The following is a 16,455-nucleotide window of genomic DNA, read 5'->3' on the forward strand; positions in this document are numbered from 1 at the left end:
TTCCAAAAATGTCAATAATTTTCATGATCAAAGTTGCTGAATACGCATATTTCTGGATGGCTCCGCCGGAGACAAGCGAGGTGAGGCAGCGACAAGTTGTGCCTCATCTCAGATTGCGCAATCCCTCACAAACTGGGTTGAGCGTACGCCTTTTGCTTTCTTACTGTTTGTCACCATGTAATGTTTGTAGACACTTTTATTATACGTCCTCACTTTCCATAGAATAAGTAATGTATTTCACGTGTTTATAACATGTTTAATCTTTCTAATTTGACATAAAACCGCATTGAAAAAGCATGAGGTGAGGCAGCCAGTCCCTCTGCCTCAACTGAAGGATGCGTGAGGCTCATAAGGCCAAGAGTTTATGTTGCTCCTCTTCTATGCAGAATTTTTATTTTAAAATTTCGCTCTGATTGCAAAAATGTAAAGGAAGACTTTATATCTAGCTTAAAGATTTCTCAAAAATGGACTTTCAATCAAAACGTGAAGTGATAAATAATGAAGACTTTTAAAACTAAAAGAAGATAATGAGGACTTTTACAACAAAGTCACAGATATTTTAGTCCAGAAGGATAGGCGAATGGACTTCGTTTACAAGTAAAGGTAAGACAATGAATACACCGCAGTATATGCCTACTTTTATTTTTATTGAATGAGTGTGAATTGTAATGGAAAAAAAATTCTGAGGTGCTATGAATGTAACGTTCTTCCTTGGCCAAATATGCACCTTACCTCTATGTGTGTGTAAATAATGCTGATATGAGATATGAAACACAACCTGTAGTCAATGTGCAAGCTGCCAATTGAATGGTGAGTTTAAACTACTCTATAAATGGGTTCATATATTTGTAAATCTGACTCTAAAAAAGTCAGTGCCTCACCAGCCACGAACCTCACTGCACGTCACTGATTCTGAGTGAGATACTGTTCGAATAGAAACAGAGAGAACTGTGGAGAACTTCACCTCTGCCTCCTGATTACTGATTATCCATCTGCTAGTTTGAACTGGAACAATCTGATTGAAAATTGATCTTTGTTCTAAATGCTTTCATTAACCAGCTGTTTGTTTGTATCAGGATGCAGGAACAGAGACCAGACTCTCCTGGACCCAGCTGTGTGTCCATAAAGAGTGACAACTCTAAGGGTCGTCTTATTGACTTTAAAGATGGACATCCTGCTGATGGAAGGTAAGAATAGAAAAATGAAGTAAATGTTCTGAGTCTGTTGTTCAAAGACTCATATCTTGGCTCAGAGCTTCACAATATATGACCCGTTGTTTTCTTGTGTAATATTTCCTGTCACAGAGTTCAACAGGAGAGCTCCGAGGTTCACAGAGATCAATCAGACCAGCAGAATCCAACAGACTCCATCTTTATGGTGTGTGCAACACATTGTTATATAATTTACTACCATTACAATAATTTAATGCTAAGTTATTGCTCTGTTTTGGCCAGCTGACCTTCAGACTGAGAGATGAATCGCATGTTGAGTTCTACCAGTTTATATTAAATATCCAGTTTCTCCTTCTGTTCCAGCTGCTGGAGGAGAACATCGTCACCTTTGTGAAGAACGAGCTAAAGAGAGTCTACAGGGTTCTGAGTCCAGATTACCCAGAATGCTTAGAGAGTCAGAGTGAGGATGAAGAGCAGGGGAGAAGATGTAAAGAGGCATTTTTGAAGATCACTCTCCACTTCCTGAGGAGAATGAAGCAGGAGGGGCTGGCTGACTGTCTGCAGAGCAGTAAGAACTTTTCTTTTTTTTTTTTAACAGTTTTGTTTATTAAATTTTTGTACACAAAGAGGCAATAGGTTCACAGTACTTGTGAGTGACAGTGTTGCAAGGTTTACATCAACAAACAAAAACAAACAACATTGGAACAGGGTGGTCAGTCTGGTCATACTATGGATCACGGCTGTTAGTATGCATAACAATCTCAGTCCTTAAAGCAGAGTAGAAGAGGGAAGACAAAAAAGAAACAATAAATAAATACAAACATCAATATAATAATTACAAGGCTTAATTGACAAAGAGGCTAGCAGCAGGACAGAGCAGGATCTTATTCAGGAACAAGTGGGAAAATAATATTTTCTGCATTAACAAGGAAGGGGCCCCACACTTCTCTGAATTTACGAGAGGATCCTTTCAATGTATATCGAATTCTTTTGAGTTTTAAGTTATTAAAAATCTCTTTTACCCAGAGGGTGTGGGAAGGGGGTGTTGTTGATTTCCACCTCATTAGAATGAGGCGTCGAGCCAATAAAGTAACAAAGGCGATTATATCTGATTGCGGTTTAGGTAAGGGCACCTGAGAGAAACAAACAAACAAGGCAGCCATAGCATTTGGTTGTAGAAATGTCCCAGTTACCTCCGATAGAGTTATAAAAATTGCAGTCCAATAATTATACAAAGATGTGCAGGACCAGAACATGTGGACATAGTTTGCAGGTGTCTGGTGACATTTCTCACAGGACGGGTCAACTGTGTCATAGATCTTGGAGAGTCTAACCTTAGGCCAGTGAGTGCGGTGAACCACTTTACATTGGATTAAGCCATGCCTGGCACAGATAGATGAGGTATGCACCCGTTTAAGAATATCCCCCGAGAGCTCTTCTGAAATGCCCTCCCCCAGTTCCTCCTCCCAGAGAGCCTTCACAATATTCAAAGAGGTTGAGGATAGGGTTTGAATTTGACTATAAATATGTGAAATCATACCTCTTCTCATGATTGGGACTTGAATAAAGAGAGTATCTAGGGTTGTATTGGCAGGCAGGTTTGGAAATTGGGCATATGTAATGAACTTTTGACCAAAACCAAATCTGTCTAGTGTGTAAAAAAGGTAACCCCACTCTACACGGTCGAAAGCTTTCTCAGTGTCCAAAGATATTAAAGCTTCTGAAACAGTAGATGTAGGTGGGTTATAAATTGTATTGAACAGACGTCTTAAATTAAAATAGGAATGCCTACATTTAATGAAACCCGTTTGATCAGGGGAAATTATGGATGGAAGTATTGAGTCAAGGCGTAAGGCTAAAAGTTTGGATAGTAATTTAGAGTCCACATTCAGAAGACTGATGGGGCGGAATGAAGCACAGGAAAGAGGGTCTTCATTCTTTTTCAATATAAGGGAGATTGAGGCTTGGGTAAGTGTCTGGGGCAATGAAAGAGATTCAAATGATTCGTTAAACATATCAATCAAGTTAGGGGCTAATTTATGGAGAAACGTCTTATAAAATTCAACAGTGTATCCGTCCGGCCCTGGGCACTTCCCAGACTGCATAGACCTGGCTGCTGTAACGAGTTCTTCAACAGTAATATCTCTTTCCAAGTCAATAGCAACATCAGGATGGACATTGGGTATATTATGTGAGTTAAAGAAACTTTCAAAGTGAGAAATCTCTGCTGTATTTTCTGAAGTGTATAGCTATTTGTAAAAATCCCTAAATTCGTAATTAATTGTCTTAGGATCAATAGTCACACCTGAAGCTGTACCTATTTGTGGATTTTGGTGAGTTGCCAAGGTCTGTCGCAGTTGGTGGGCTAACAACTGACTGGCCTTGTCCCCTTGTTCGTAAAAAGTATATCTGGACTTCAGTAGCATTTCTGTTGTGATCTGTGGTTAGAACCTCAAACTCAGTCTGCAGAGAAAGACGTTCTTTGAAAAGAGATGGAGAGGGGGAGACGGCATATATCGCATCTAATAGTGAAATGCATTTCGTCAGTTCGCTAAACTTATCTTTTTTAATTTTCTTCTCGAAACCACAATAGGAGATTATTTCACCTCTAATATAAGCTTTTAGGGTCTCCCATAACACAGATACAGACACATCTGGGGACTTATTTACGCTGAGAAAGAAGTCTATTTGCTTTGAGATGAAATCCACAAAGTCCTTGTTTGAAAGTAAGCGGTTGTTGAAACGCCATAGAGAGTGGTTGTTATCAAATCCTTCAAGTTTTATGTCCATAGTGACTGTGGCATGGTCGGATATGACTATTGCATTATATGAAACTGATTTTACAGATGGAAGGATTCTATTATCAACGAGAAAATAATCAATACGAGTAAAGGTATGATGCACATTAGAGAAAAATGAATACTCTCTACCAGAAGGGTTAAAAAAACGCCGGGGGTCAGATATGGCAAAGTGTTCTTTATAAGACTGAATCAACTTAGCGGACTTCGAGGAAGTACAATTTTGGGTGGAGGAGCGATCCATTTTCTGATCAAGCCAACAATTGAAATCTCCTCCAACAATAATGTGACAACAAGAAAATGTGAGGATATGTCTGGTAGAATGGAGAACAGTGTTTTAAAAAAGCCGTCATCATCCCAATTGGGACCATAAAGATTAACAAAAAGCATCTGTGTTTTGTGAATTTTGCCACTAACAATTACGTATCTCCCATTTGTGTCCGCAATAACCTTAGAGCAAACAAAGGGAACAGATTTGTGGAACATAATGGCTACTCCTCTGGATTTACCGGGAAATTAAGAATGATAAATCTGGCCAATCCAGCTACTTTTTAGTCTGGAATGATCAGATACTTTAAGATGAGTCTCTTGTAAAAAGATTATCTGGGCACCCAGGTGCTGAAGATGGTGCAGGACCTTGCTATGCTTAATGGGATTATTTAAACCCCTGCAGTTCCAGCTGCAAAATTTTATCCCACCCCTATCATGCTGTGATAATTTAGGCAAAGCTATGGTAATGTCATGAGAAGCAAGGACTGGAAAAAAAAAGTGATGTGAAGGTAAGATACCAGTATTTAGTGCATGTATTTCGCACATATAGACCAAGCAGACCCACCACAAAACCAACAAAGAACACAAAACAGAACATTCCCTTGTGGTAAATTAACCACGTTGCCCCCACCCACCCTGGCAGAAGTGTCTCCCCAAACGAGACACGCGCATTAACCCTTATAAGATGTGCTAAACGCTCCACGCACAGCTACCTGAGGGAGAAAAGTGATGTAGTCAAACATGAACACGTATAGAATAAACAGAGTATCTATAGAGAAAAAAAGAGAAACATAGCCGTAAATGACAGCTAACCGAGTCACCCTTTAGTGCGCTGTGCAGCAATGCCTTACTGGGAAATGTAGTCCAAGTCAATGTGAACAAATGAATGAAGGCACGGTTAATCAGCGGCATAAACTCACATAAGCTATGTCTCTTCAAACATCACCTGGGGTGACAGCTTTCTTGAGGTGCTTGTTGAAATAGTCGTTTGCGGTGGCTGGGTCCTCAAACCAAAGTGTGTCTCTGCTCAGCAGTGTTATTCTGAGTGTAGCCGGTAATAGCAGCCCAAACTTGATGCCCGGGCATGAGTGGAGTAGCCGTTTAACATTTCCAAAGGCAGCCATCTTTTTAGCAACAGTAGAAGTGTAGTCAGCAAAGATGGAAACCTTCTTGCCTCGATAAAGGAGAGGGGAGAGTTCCCCAGCTCGGTGAAGAATCTTGTAGCGAAGGTGAAAGTAGTGCACTCTCACCACAAATGGTCAGGGTGAAGCTCCCTCTTTAGGCTTGTCCCGCAGCGTCCGATGGGCACAATCCAGCAGCAGCTTTTCATCCAGGCGAAGTAATTCTTCTAGAAGTTGGGCAATGAATTCAGTAGCACGGGGCCTCCGATCCCTCCGGTAAACCCACAAGCTGGATATTGTTTCTCTTGGATCTCCCCTCAAGGTCCTCACATCGATCATCCAGATACCTAACTTTAGCTGTTAGCTTGCTAACAGTAGCCTCCAGCTCCGTTATACGGCCACTATGGTCAGTAGCTGCTTGCTCGAGCTCTAGCATGGTTAGCCTGTGTTGCTCGACTTTTTTTTGCAGTGGTTCTATCGACTCTTTTACCTCTTTAAGAATGGAGGTAATCTCGGAGCAGAGACTGCATGACAGAGAGTCAAGTTTTCCGAAGATATCAGCTTTAAGGGAGTCCATCATGAATTTCAGAAGTTCGGCATCGAGAGCGTTAGCACTAGAATCAACAACCTATTGAGCAGCCGATTCATGACAGGGCAATGTTTTGCTGTGGCCTCCTCTTGCCGGCTCCGATTTTTGACGCGCAGAAGAGATTTTGGTTGTTTTGGTTGACAAAAGTCACCTACAGTACTTGTAAATATATACTCTGTGAATTGGAACTATAAATGACCAGGATATTGCCAAAAGTTTGAAAAAGTAAGTCACATTCCTAGGAGCAGCGGAGAAACGCGTCCTACATCCCTGCACACCCTAGCGGTCTCCCTGTTGAATCCGAGCAGTAAGAACATTTGAACAGATTTAGTATTTTAGAAAAAGGACAAAGAGGTTTAAAGTTCCAAACTCAGATAGTCATGTGATCTTTATCAGGATCTGTTCATTGATTTCAGTTCTTTCTTTATTCAGGAACAGTTGCTTCAGAGTACCGGCGTAAACTCAAATCTAACCTGAAGAAGAAGTTTCAGTGTGTGTTTGAGGGGATTGCTAAAGCAGGAAACCCAGCCCTTCTGAACCAGATCTACACAGAGCTCTACATCACAGAGGGAGGGACTGGAGAGGTCAATGATGAACACGAGGTCAGACGGATTGAAAGAGCATCCAGGAAACCAGACAGACCAGAAACAACCATCAGACAAGAAGACGTCTTTAAAGCCTCACCTGGAAGAGATGAACTAATCAGAAGAGTGATGACAAGGGGAGTGGCTGGCATCGGGAAAACAGTCTTAACACAAAAGTTCACTCTGGACTGGGCTGAAGACAAAGCCAACCAGAACATACAGTTCACATTTCCATTCACTTTCAGAGAGCTGAATGTGCTGAAAGAGAAAAATTTCAGCTTGGTGGAACTTGTTCATCACTTCTTTCCTGAAACCAATGAAGCAGGATTCTGCAGGTTTGAAGAGTTCCAGAATGTGTTCATCTTTGACGGTCTGGATGAGTGTCGACTTCCTCTGGACTTTAAAAACAACGAGATCCTGACTGATGTCACAGAGTCCACCTCAGTGGATGTGCTGCTGACTAACCTCATCAGGGGGAAACTGCTTCCCTCTGCTCGCCTCTGGATAACCACACGACCTGCAGCAGCCAATCAGATCCCTCCTGAGTGTGTTGACATGGTGACCGAGGTCAGAGGGTTCACTGACCCACAGAAGGACGAGTACTTCAGGAAGAGGTTCAAAGATAAGGAGCAGGCCAACAGAATCATCTCCCACATCAAGACATCCAGAAGCCTCCACATCATGTGCCACATCCCAGTCTTCTGCTGGATCACTGCTATAGTTCTGGAGGATGTGCTGAACACCACCAAGACAGGAGAGCTGCCCAAGACCCTGACTGACATGTACATCTACTTCCTGGTGGTTCAGTCCAAACTGAAGAACATCAAGTATGATGGAGGCGCTGAGACAAATCCACACTGGAGTCCAGAGAGCAGGAAGATGATTGAGTCTCTGGGAAAACTGGCTTTTGAGCAGCTGCAGAAAGGAAACCTGATCTTCTATGACTCAGACCTGATTGAGTGTGGCATCAATATCAGAGCAGCCTCAGTGTACTCAGGAGTGTTCACACAGATCTTCAAAGAGGAGAGAGGACTGTACCAGGAAAAGGTGTTCTGCTTCATCCATCTGAGTGTTCAGGAGTTTCTGGCTGCTCTTCATGTCCATCTGACCTTCATCAACTCTGGAGTCAATCTGATGTCAGAAGAACAAGAAACATCCTGGTGGTCCACAGTATTCAGAGAAAAACCTGACACAACACTTTTATATCAGAGTGCTGTGGACCAGGCCTTACAGAGTCCTAATGGACACCTGGACTTGTTCCTTCGCTTCCTCCTCGGTCTTTCACTAGAGACCAATCAGAATCACATACGAGGTCTGCTGACACAGACAGGAAGTGGCTCACAGACCAATCAGAAAACAGTCAAGTACATCAAGAAGCAGATCAGTGAGGATCTGTCTGCAGAGAAAAGCATCAATTTGTTCCACTGTCTGCATGAACTGAATGATCGTTCTCTAGTGGAGGAGATCCAACAGTCCCTGAGATCAGGACGTCTCTCCACAGATAAACTGTCTCCTGCTCAGTGGTCAGCTCTGGTCTTCATCTTACTGTCATCAGAAAAAGACCTGGATGTGTTTGACCTGAAAAAATACTCTGATTCAGAAGAGGCTCTTCTGAGGCTGCTGCCTGTGATCAAAGCTTCAAACAAAGCTCTGTACGTGCTCCATAACTATCCAGTTAAATGTAATTCTCTTTATTCAGAAATAACAACTATTGTTTGCAATTGCTTTCATTTGTGTTCTTCTGAATCCTCTTCAGGCTGAGTGGCTGTAACCTCTTAGAGAGAAGCTGTAAAGCTCTGTCCTCAGTCCTCAGCTCCCAGTCCTCTAGTCTGAGAGAGCTGGACCTGAGCAACAACAACCTGCAGGATTCAGGAGTGAAGCTGCTGTGTGCTGGACTAAAGACTCCACTCTGCAGACTAGACACTCTCAGGTTAGTGTGCAGGTTTTAAAAAAATAATGACATTCTTAATCAGAATCAGAAATACTTTATTAATTCCAGGGGGATATTTGTTTACTACAGTTGCACATAACACCAAAAATCAGTAGGAAGTACAGATAATTTCATGTTGGGGTTTTATCTTGTCAACTTTGGTTATATTCTTTAATAATTATATTTAATTATTATTAATATAAATAACAATATCATGAAACTATGTTTAATCAACTCGGGGGCACCACCCTGAAATCAGGGGAAAATAACCAAAATATCACTAAAATCAGTCTCAAATTAGTTACTTAATTATTAATATTATTAAAAATTGATAACTATATTTAATAAATCGAAGGCGTGAAATCCTTACACAAAGCCCTTGTACCCAGCTTATATCACAATGCAAATACACCAGTAATCACAAACAACTGCTCTCTTAAATTATAACAGAATTTATTTAAACAAAGCAAAATCAATCCAAAAGCTATGAACTTAATCAAACAAATAATTATTACAAACTAATCTAAGCAAACAAACATTATCAAGAAAAACTTGTGAATGAGGTGTAAAAGTGTAGTTATGTGTGTGCATGTGTGTGTTTGTGTGGATGAGAGAGAGAGAGAAAACAAGATGGTAAACTAGCATAGTATTACACAGATAGGCGAACATGGCGGTTCATCACAATAAAACAAATGCAGCAGCTTACAACAGATAATAAACAGAATGTGACGTCTCGTCAACAATGATGCATAATTATCAGTGGGTATATAAGAAATGTAACTATTTCTGAAACTATTTCTGCCCAGACAAAAGCTCTTACTTGGGGTAACTCCTTATGATCATTGCAAAGTAGGTTTGATCTTCACTCTGTTGAATATTAAATCAACAGATTCAGGCAGGTTTCTGTTGTCCAGTTTTCAACAGATTGCACAGTTTTAGTAGAAAAATAGTCAAGGTAATAGTCCAGGAAAATTGCAGACTCATTGTCTGACACCCAAGTGGAAGAGTTATAGAGTCTGATGGCCACAGGCAAGAACGACCTTTCTGTGGCGTTCTGTGGTGCATCATGGGGTAATGAGTCTTGCACTCAGAGTGCTCCTGTGTTTTGCCAAAACGTCGTGGAGTGGGTGAGAGACATTGTTCAAGGTGCCACGCAGCAAGGACAGTGTCCTCCTCTCTGACACCGCCATCAGAGAGTACATCTCCACCCCCACAATGTCGCTGGCCCTGCAAATCAGTTTATGAAGTCTGTTGGAGTCCGCTACTTTCTGCCTGCTGCCCCAGCATGCAACAGCAAACAGGATAGCACTGGCCACCACAGACTCGTAAAACATCTTCAACATCTTCCTGCAGATGTTAAAGGACCTCAGCCTCCTCAGGAAGTAGAGGCGGCACAGGCCCTTCTTGTAGATGGCCTCTGTGTTTTTACTCCAGTCCAGTTTATTGTCCAAATAAACCCCCAAGTACTTGTAGTCCTCCACTCTGTCCACACAGACCTCCTGAATGGAAACAGGGGTCACTAGTGCCCTTTTCCTCCTTAGATTCACCACCAGCTCCTTTGTCTTGGCCATGTTGAGCAGGAAGTGATTCTGCTTGCACCATGCGACAAAGTCACTCACCACAGCCCTGTACTCAGCCTCCTCACCCTTGCTGATGCATCCAACCACAGCCGAGTCGTCATAAAACTTCTGAAGGTGGCAGGACTTGGTGTTGTATTTGAAGTCTGTGGTGTAGGGGGTGAAGAGGAAGGGAGACAGGACCGTCCCCTGTGGGCCCCCAGTGTTGCTGACCACTCTGTCTGACTTACAGTGTGTAGGGCGTACATACTGTAGTCTACCAGTCAGGTAGTCCACAATCCATGAGACGAGGGGAGCATCAACCTGCATTATTGCCATCTTCTCACCCAGTAGAGCCTGTCTGATGGTGTCAAAGGCACTAGAGAAGTCAAAAAACATGACCCTCACTGTGCTGTCTGGCTTGTCCAGGTGAGCGTAGACACAGTTGAGCAGGAACACGATGGCATTCTCCACTCCCAGTTGGGGCTGGTAGGGGAACTGGAAGGGGTCTAAGTGGGAACTGACTGTCCGCCGGAGCTGATCCAGGATGAGTCTCTTCAGGGTCTTCATGATGTGGGACATCAGTGCCACCGGTCTGTAGTCCTTGGCGTCGCTGGGGCGTGAAGTCTTTGGTACAGGAATGATGCAAGACATCTTCCACAGCATGGGGACTCTCTGAAGACTCAGGCTCATGCTGAAGACACGGTGAAGTACTCCACAGAGCTGGGGGGCACAGGCTTTGAGCACCTTGGGGCTGGGCCTGCGTGGAGTCTCATCAGCTGTCTTCTAACATGGTCAGCAGTGAAGGACATGGTTGGGGTGGATGAGTCGTCTGCTAAGAAAGGGCTGTAAGACTGGGAACCAGAGTAGGGGGGTGAGAAGTACCCTCACTCGAAGACAGGGAGCCAGAGGAGGGGGGGTGCAAAGGACCCTCACCTGAAGATCGTGGGCTCTGAGGAGGGGGAGGGGGCAGTGGAGTGGCTGGTGGCTGCAGGCAGATAGTTGGGACGGGGTGTGGGAGCAGGGACCGTGTCAAATCTATTAAAGAATAGATTCAGCTGGTTGGCCCTGTCCACGCTGCCATCAACTCCTTTTCTGCTGGTCGTCTTGAAGCCTGTGATGGTCCTCATGCCACTCCAGACCTCCCTCATGTTGTTCTGCTGGAGCTTTCGCTCTTCTGATCTTCACTTTCAGGACCTCTTGAGTTTTTCTCACTTTCTCCTGATTACCATCTCTGAAGGCCCTTTTCTTGGTGTTGAGGATGGCCTTGATGTCCTTTGTAATCCATGGATTTTTGTTTGAATAACAAAGGACAATCCTTGCTGGGACAGTGCAGTCCACACAGAAGTTGATGTGGTCCGTGATGCACTCTGTGAGCCCGTTGATGTCCTCTCCATGGGGATCACAGAATGCCTGCCAGTCTGTCACCTCAAAACAACTCTGCAGTGTGCCATAGGCTTCCTCTGACCATCTCCACTGTCACAGGCTGCCTTTTCACCAGAGGTACATAGCAGGGGGTGAGGTGGATCAGGTTGTGGTCTGATCTTCCAAGAGGGGGAGACGTGAGGAGCTGTATGCGTTTTTTACATTAGCATACAGCAAGTCCAGGGTCCTCTTCCCTTTGGGTGTGCAGCTCACATACTGTGTAGCTTGGCAGTGTTTTAGCCATGGTGACGTGGTTGAAGTCACCCGAGATAATGATTAAGGCACTAGGGTGGTCAGTCTGTAGTTTGGATACTACGGTGTGTATGACGTTACACGCCGTCGTCGGGTTAGCAGAGGGGGGGATGTAAACAGCCAGGATGATAACATGGGAGATGTCCCTGGGCAAATAATAAGGCATGAGTCCCATGGCAAACAGTTCAATGTCTGAGCAACAAACACGATCTTTAATAGTTAAGTGGCTGAGATTACACCATCTGTTGTTAATGAGAACTGCAAGCCCACCGCCTTTCTTCTTACCGCTCCCGGTGGCATCCCGATCAGCCCAGAGAGGCTGGAAGCCGTTGATCCTGACGTTGATGTCGGGAACATCTTGATGCAGCCATGTTTCCGTGAAACACATCATGCTGCATTCCCGATACTCTCTCTGACTCCATCTTGTTCGCCAGGGAACTCACGTTGCCCATGATAAGAGAAGGGAGACACGGCTTAAAAGTCCTGTCTATACGTTTCCGTCTTTCCATCCTCCACTCTCTTCCCTTGCAGCTTCTTTCCTCCTCTGCATCCCCTATGTGTCCTAAATATCTGTATGTCCGTTGGAATAAGCAGTGATGTAGCCGCCGAGCCAACCGTCGTCAGCGCGATCAGCTGGTCCAGGCTGTAAACAATACGGGGTTGCTGCGCAACGGTGGTGAGGATGGTAATAAACTGTCCAGAATTCTCCCCAAAGCATGGATAGGAAGGGTACAGCTTAAAAAGTTGCCAGCAACAAAAACAGAGCAATAACAATAAAAATAAGGACAGTAAAGTACCAAAAGTAAGAAAAGAACAGGGCAAACTGTAGCAGGCAGCTTGCACTCTTGGGGCATGCGCACTGCACATTCACTTCATTATTCACATAATCACTTCATGTATTAATCAGTTTATTGAATGGTTGAAACTCCTCTTCAGGCTGAGTGTCTGTAACCTCTCAGAGAGAAGCTGTGAAGCTCTGTCCTCAGTTCTCAGCTCCCAGTCCTCTAGTCTGAGAGAGCTGGACCTGAGCAACAACAACCTGCAGGATTCAGGAGTGAAGCTGCTGTGTGCTGGACTGAAGACTCCACTCTGTACACTGGAAACTGTCAGGTCAGGACTTGTTCATGCAAAAGTTTACCCAATTTGCTTGCATGTACTTATTTATTTGATATTTTCATTTTTATACAAAAAACTCCTCTTCAGGCTGAGTGGCTGTAACCTCTCAGAGAGAAGCTGTGAAGCTCTGTCCTCAGTCCTCAGCTCCCAGTCCTGTAGTCTGAGAGAGCTGGACCTGACCAACAACAATCTGCATGATTCTGGAGTGAAGTTGCTGTCTCCTGGACTTAAGAGTCAACTCTGCAGTTTGGAAACTCTCAGGTTAGTGTGCAGGTATTTAAAAAAAAATGACAATCCAAGCACTGTATCACTTAATGTAATAATCATTTTAATGATTGGTTGAAAATCCACTTCAGGCTGAGTGTCTGTAGCCTCTCAGAGAGAAGCTGTGAAGCTCTGTCCTCAGTCCTCAGCTCCCAGTCCTCTAGTCTGAGAGAGCTGGACCTGAGCAACAACAACCTGCATGACTCCGGAGTGATGCTGCTGTCTGCTGGACTAAAGAGTCCACTCTGTAGACTGGATACTCTCAGGTTAGTGTGCATATATAAAACATCACCATAATCAATCAGGCATGAAAGTAGCAGCAACAAGTTGTTTTTTTTGCAGCAAAAGAAAAAAGTCTCTTTTTTAAAATTGCATGGTCGTTGTATCAGTATCGAAGGCCTTCGAAGAGTCAATAAATGCATACACAGAAAAACTAAGCAAAAAACAAGAAAAACAATCCTAACAGTAATAATAGTAAAAATAGTAAGACGAGACAAAAAAATAAATAATAATAATAATAATTAGATATCATAACATCATAGCATCATGGCATTATCGTTGTTAACAACCTTTAGAAAATTCCTCCAAGCAACAGATCAATGGAAGCCAAAAGTCCTGAAAAATATGGCCACGGTTATATTTTTCCAAGGTTAGTTTCTGTAACGGTAAGAACTGTGACTGTTGATCCAAAAACAACTTAAAGGTTGTCGGAGATTCATTTTTCCAAAAAAGTAATATACATTTCTTGGCAAAATATGTTATAAATGTCATATTCTGCATTTTTTTTTCCTATCTAACTGAAAATCTGGGGAGTCATTTAATAAATACAGACAAGGGTTTAAATCAAATTCCATTTCCAAAACAGATTTAGTAAAGGAATGAATAGACTTCCAAAAATCCTTCAGCACATCACATTGCCAAAACATGTGCAAAAATGTTCCATCTTCATTTTTACATCACAGACACTTTGGTGAGTTATCTTCTGAGATTTTATGCATCTTTATTGGGGTGAGATAGAATTTATGAATGAAATTTAAATTAGCTTCCTTGATTTTGTAACTTGTATATGGGAAATGTATTCTTTCACAAATGTTTGACCAAATATTTTCATTTAAAAACAACCCTAGGTCCTTTTCCCAGATATTTAATAAAGTTAGAAAACATGAATGACCCGTTGTAAATAGGATACCATATACTTCGCTAATTTTACCTTTAATTGTTATTGAGGAAATGAATGTATCCTCCATTTCTGATAATCCAAAGCGTAACTTTTTTTCTTTGATTAGTGATCCAACAACATTCCGAATCTGTAGATATTTAAAAAAAATCTGTGTTCGGGACGCCATATTCAGTTTTTAAGTCAATGAATGATTTTGGTTGTAAGTTTTTATGAAACAAATCTCTAAATTGTTTTATGTCGAAACTTGTCCATTTATTTATATTAATTGATGTTAAATGTTTTTTTCAAATCAGGATTTTGATGGATAGGAGAATACATAGAAGTATAGTTCGTGAAACCAAGTGTCTTTATTTCTAAAAGTCTGAGGACTTTGTGCACCTCAGCAACGATAACTGGCCTAAAATCAGATAAAAGAGGAACAGTTTCATGATGTACAGAATGGACAGGGGATTTAGTCTGCACATGGTTTACTGTTTCAAACAGGGACCCAGAGGCAATAAAGTGCTCATTGAATAAATTAAGCATTGTTGCTTTGTCAGCAATGTTTTGAGAGTCCTTGACAATGCAAGGGGGAAGTTCTACACCTTTCCTATTTCCAGATAATGACTTTATAGTCTTCCAGAACAACCTGGTATTATTGAGATTAGTGGAAGTTTCACTATGGAAATGCTCTCCGTAACTTTTTTGATGCTACCTGTTACATTTCCCGAAATGGCTAAGGGGGAGGGGAGTAACAATAATAATTGAAAATTGGGAATGAAGAAAAAAGACGGGTATTTAGAAAAACGAACAAATATTTTTTTTTACCAACTTTAACTGGATACACAATTTAACTGAAAATAAGCTTCTTTCAAGAATAACTAAATAGAAGACAAACACTGATAAAATTAAACACCAACACAAAATCCTATTTAACAAAAGAAAATATTAACTATGGCTACACCCTTCTTCCACTGAAGAAGTAAGTTAAGCTCTTGCTTCCTCCCAATCACAATTTGACCCACTGCTTCCTTCTCTCTTCTTCTTTTATTGCTGAGTCCCTTGATTTCTAAGCGACATCAGGTGAGCTCAATCACCAGCTGTAGGGAGAGCACCAACCTGCGAGCAACAGGAGAGGGAGAGAGAGAAACAAACACAAAACACACTCATACACAACACTACAGCACAAAACACTACCATACAAGCATTCCGCAGTTGTCTAAAAATCAACCAATCGAAGTTTAGGCCAGAACCCCGCACTTTAGCCCAAGCTGCATTGTGCTCATTCAGTAACACAGATAGGTCAGGAGTAAACCATGCAGTATCACAACCTTTTACCCTGATTTTTTTGAAAGGAGCATGTTTATCAACAATACCTACAAAACCATTATAAAAATACTTCCATGCACTCTCAACATCAACAATAAGATTAATTTTCTCCCAGTCAAAGGCAAAGAGGTCATGAAAAAATCCCTGTTCCACAAAACGCTTCATATTTCTTTAAATAATGATCTGTGGTTTTGGATTTGGGGATCTTGGTGTTTCTCACTGTGGCAATAGCACAGATGTCACTGATATCGTTTGCAAAGATGGACACAGGAGAATACTTGTCAGGAACATTAGTTAAAATGAGATCAACCAAAGATGATTTAATAGGACCTTTCAGATTGGGTCGAGTTGGTTTATTAACAATCTTAAAAAGATTCAATGCGTCAAATTGTGCCTTAAAATCATCGGACACTGAAGTCATCCAGTTCCAATTAAAATCACCATTAACAACAATTTCATTAGCATTTACTTTTGATGTGAAGTTCATTAAAGAGGGAAGTGCATCACTGACTGCTGAAGGTGTTCTATAGCAGCCTGCAACAGTAATGTGAAGCCTTTTTGAAATCTCAAGAGCCAGGAATTCAAATTGTTTACTCAGTGATTTGGACAGTAGGACTTTATACATGAAACTTAGTTTTTACATAAATAGCAATCCCTCCTCCCCCATTAGGTCGATCAGTCCTAAAAACATTATAACCCTCAATACCAATGTCTTTGTCCATAACCGATTTACTCAACCATGATTCAGATAAAACAATAACATCTGCATCAGTTGAATGCGCCCAAATACGCATCATATCAAGTTTAGAGGTTAAACTGTGCACATTCAAATGAATAAAACCAAGTCCAGTCCCTTTCAGTTTTGTCTGCCTGTAAGTCACCTCCAGTCG

General features: G+C 42.0%; 1 protein-coding gene across 7 annotated transcripts in view; it reads left to right on the forward strand.

Moving 5' to 3' along the window:
- The window catches only part of LOC109993170 (NACHT, LRR and PYD domains-containing protein 3-like), a 35,927-nt gene that overhangs the window by 6,349 nt on the left and 13,123 nt on the right, over positions 1-16,455 (forward strand). For 6 of the 7 annotated variants that reach the window (XR_010667515.1, XM_029279735.2, XM_065961157.1 and 3 more), the window contains exons 3-10: positions 1,077-1,187; positions 1,305-1,377; positions 1,536-1,740; positions 6,383-8,186; positions 8,291-8,464; positions 12,634-12,807; positions 12,901-13,074; positions 13,170-13,343. Coding sequence is in view for 6 of the 7 variants with exons in the window: in XM_029279735.2 (XP_029135568.2) it covers positions 1,077-1,187; positions 1,305-1,377; positions 1,536-1,740; positions 6,383-8,186; positions 8,291-8,464; positions 12,634-12,807; positions 12,901-13,074; positions 13,170-13,343 (2,889 nt within the window). In the remaining variant the exon portion in view is untranslated. The remainder of the gene's footprint in view (positions 1-1,076; positions 1,188-1,304; positions 1,378-1,535; positions 1,741-6,382; positions 8,187-8,290; positions 8,465-12,633; positions 12,808-12,900; positions 13,075-13,169; positions 13,344-16,455) is intronic. The other variant, XM_065961154.1, reaches the window with a different exon arrangement.

This window comes from Labrus bergylta, chromosome 12, assembly GCF_963930695.1.
Source record: "Labrus bergylta chromosome 12, fLabBer1.1, whole genome shotgun sequence".
NCBI classification, from domain to species: domain Eukaryota; kingdom Metazoa; phylum Chordata; class Actinopteri; order Labriformes; family Labridae; genus Labrus; species Labrus bergylta.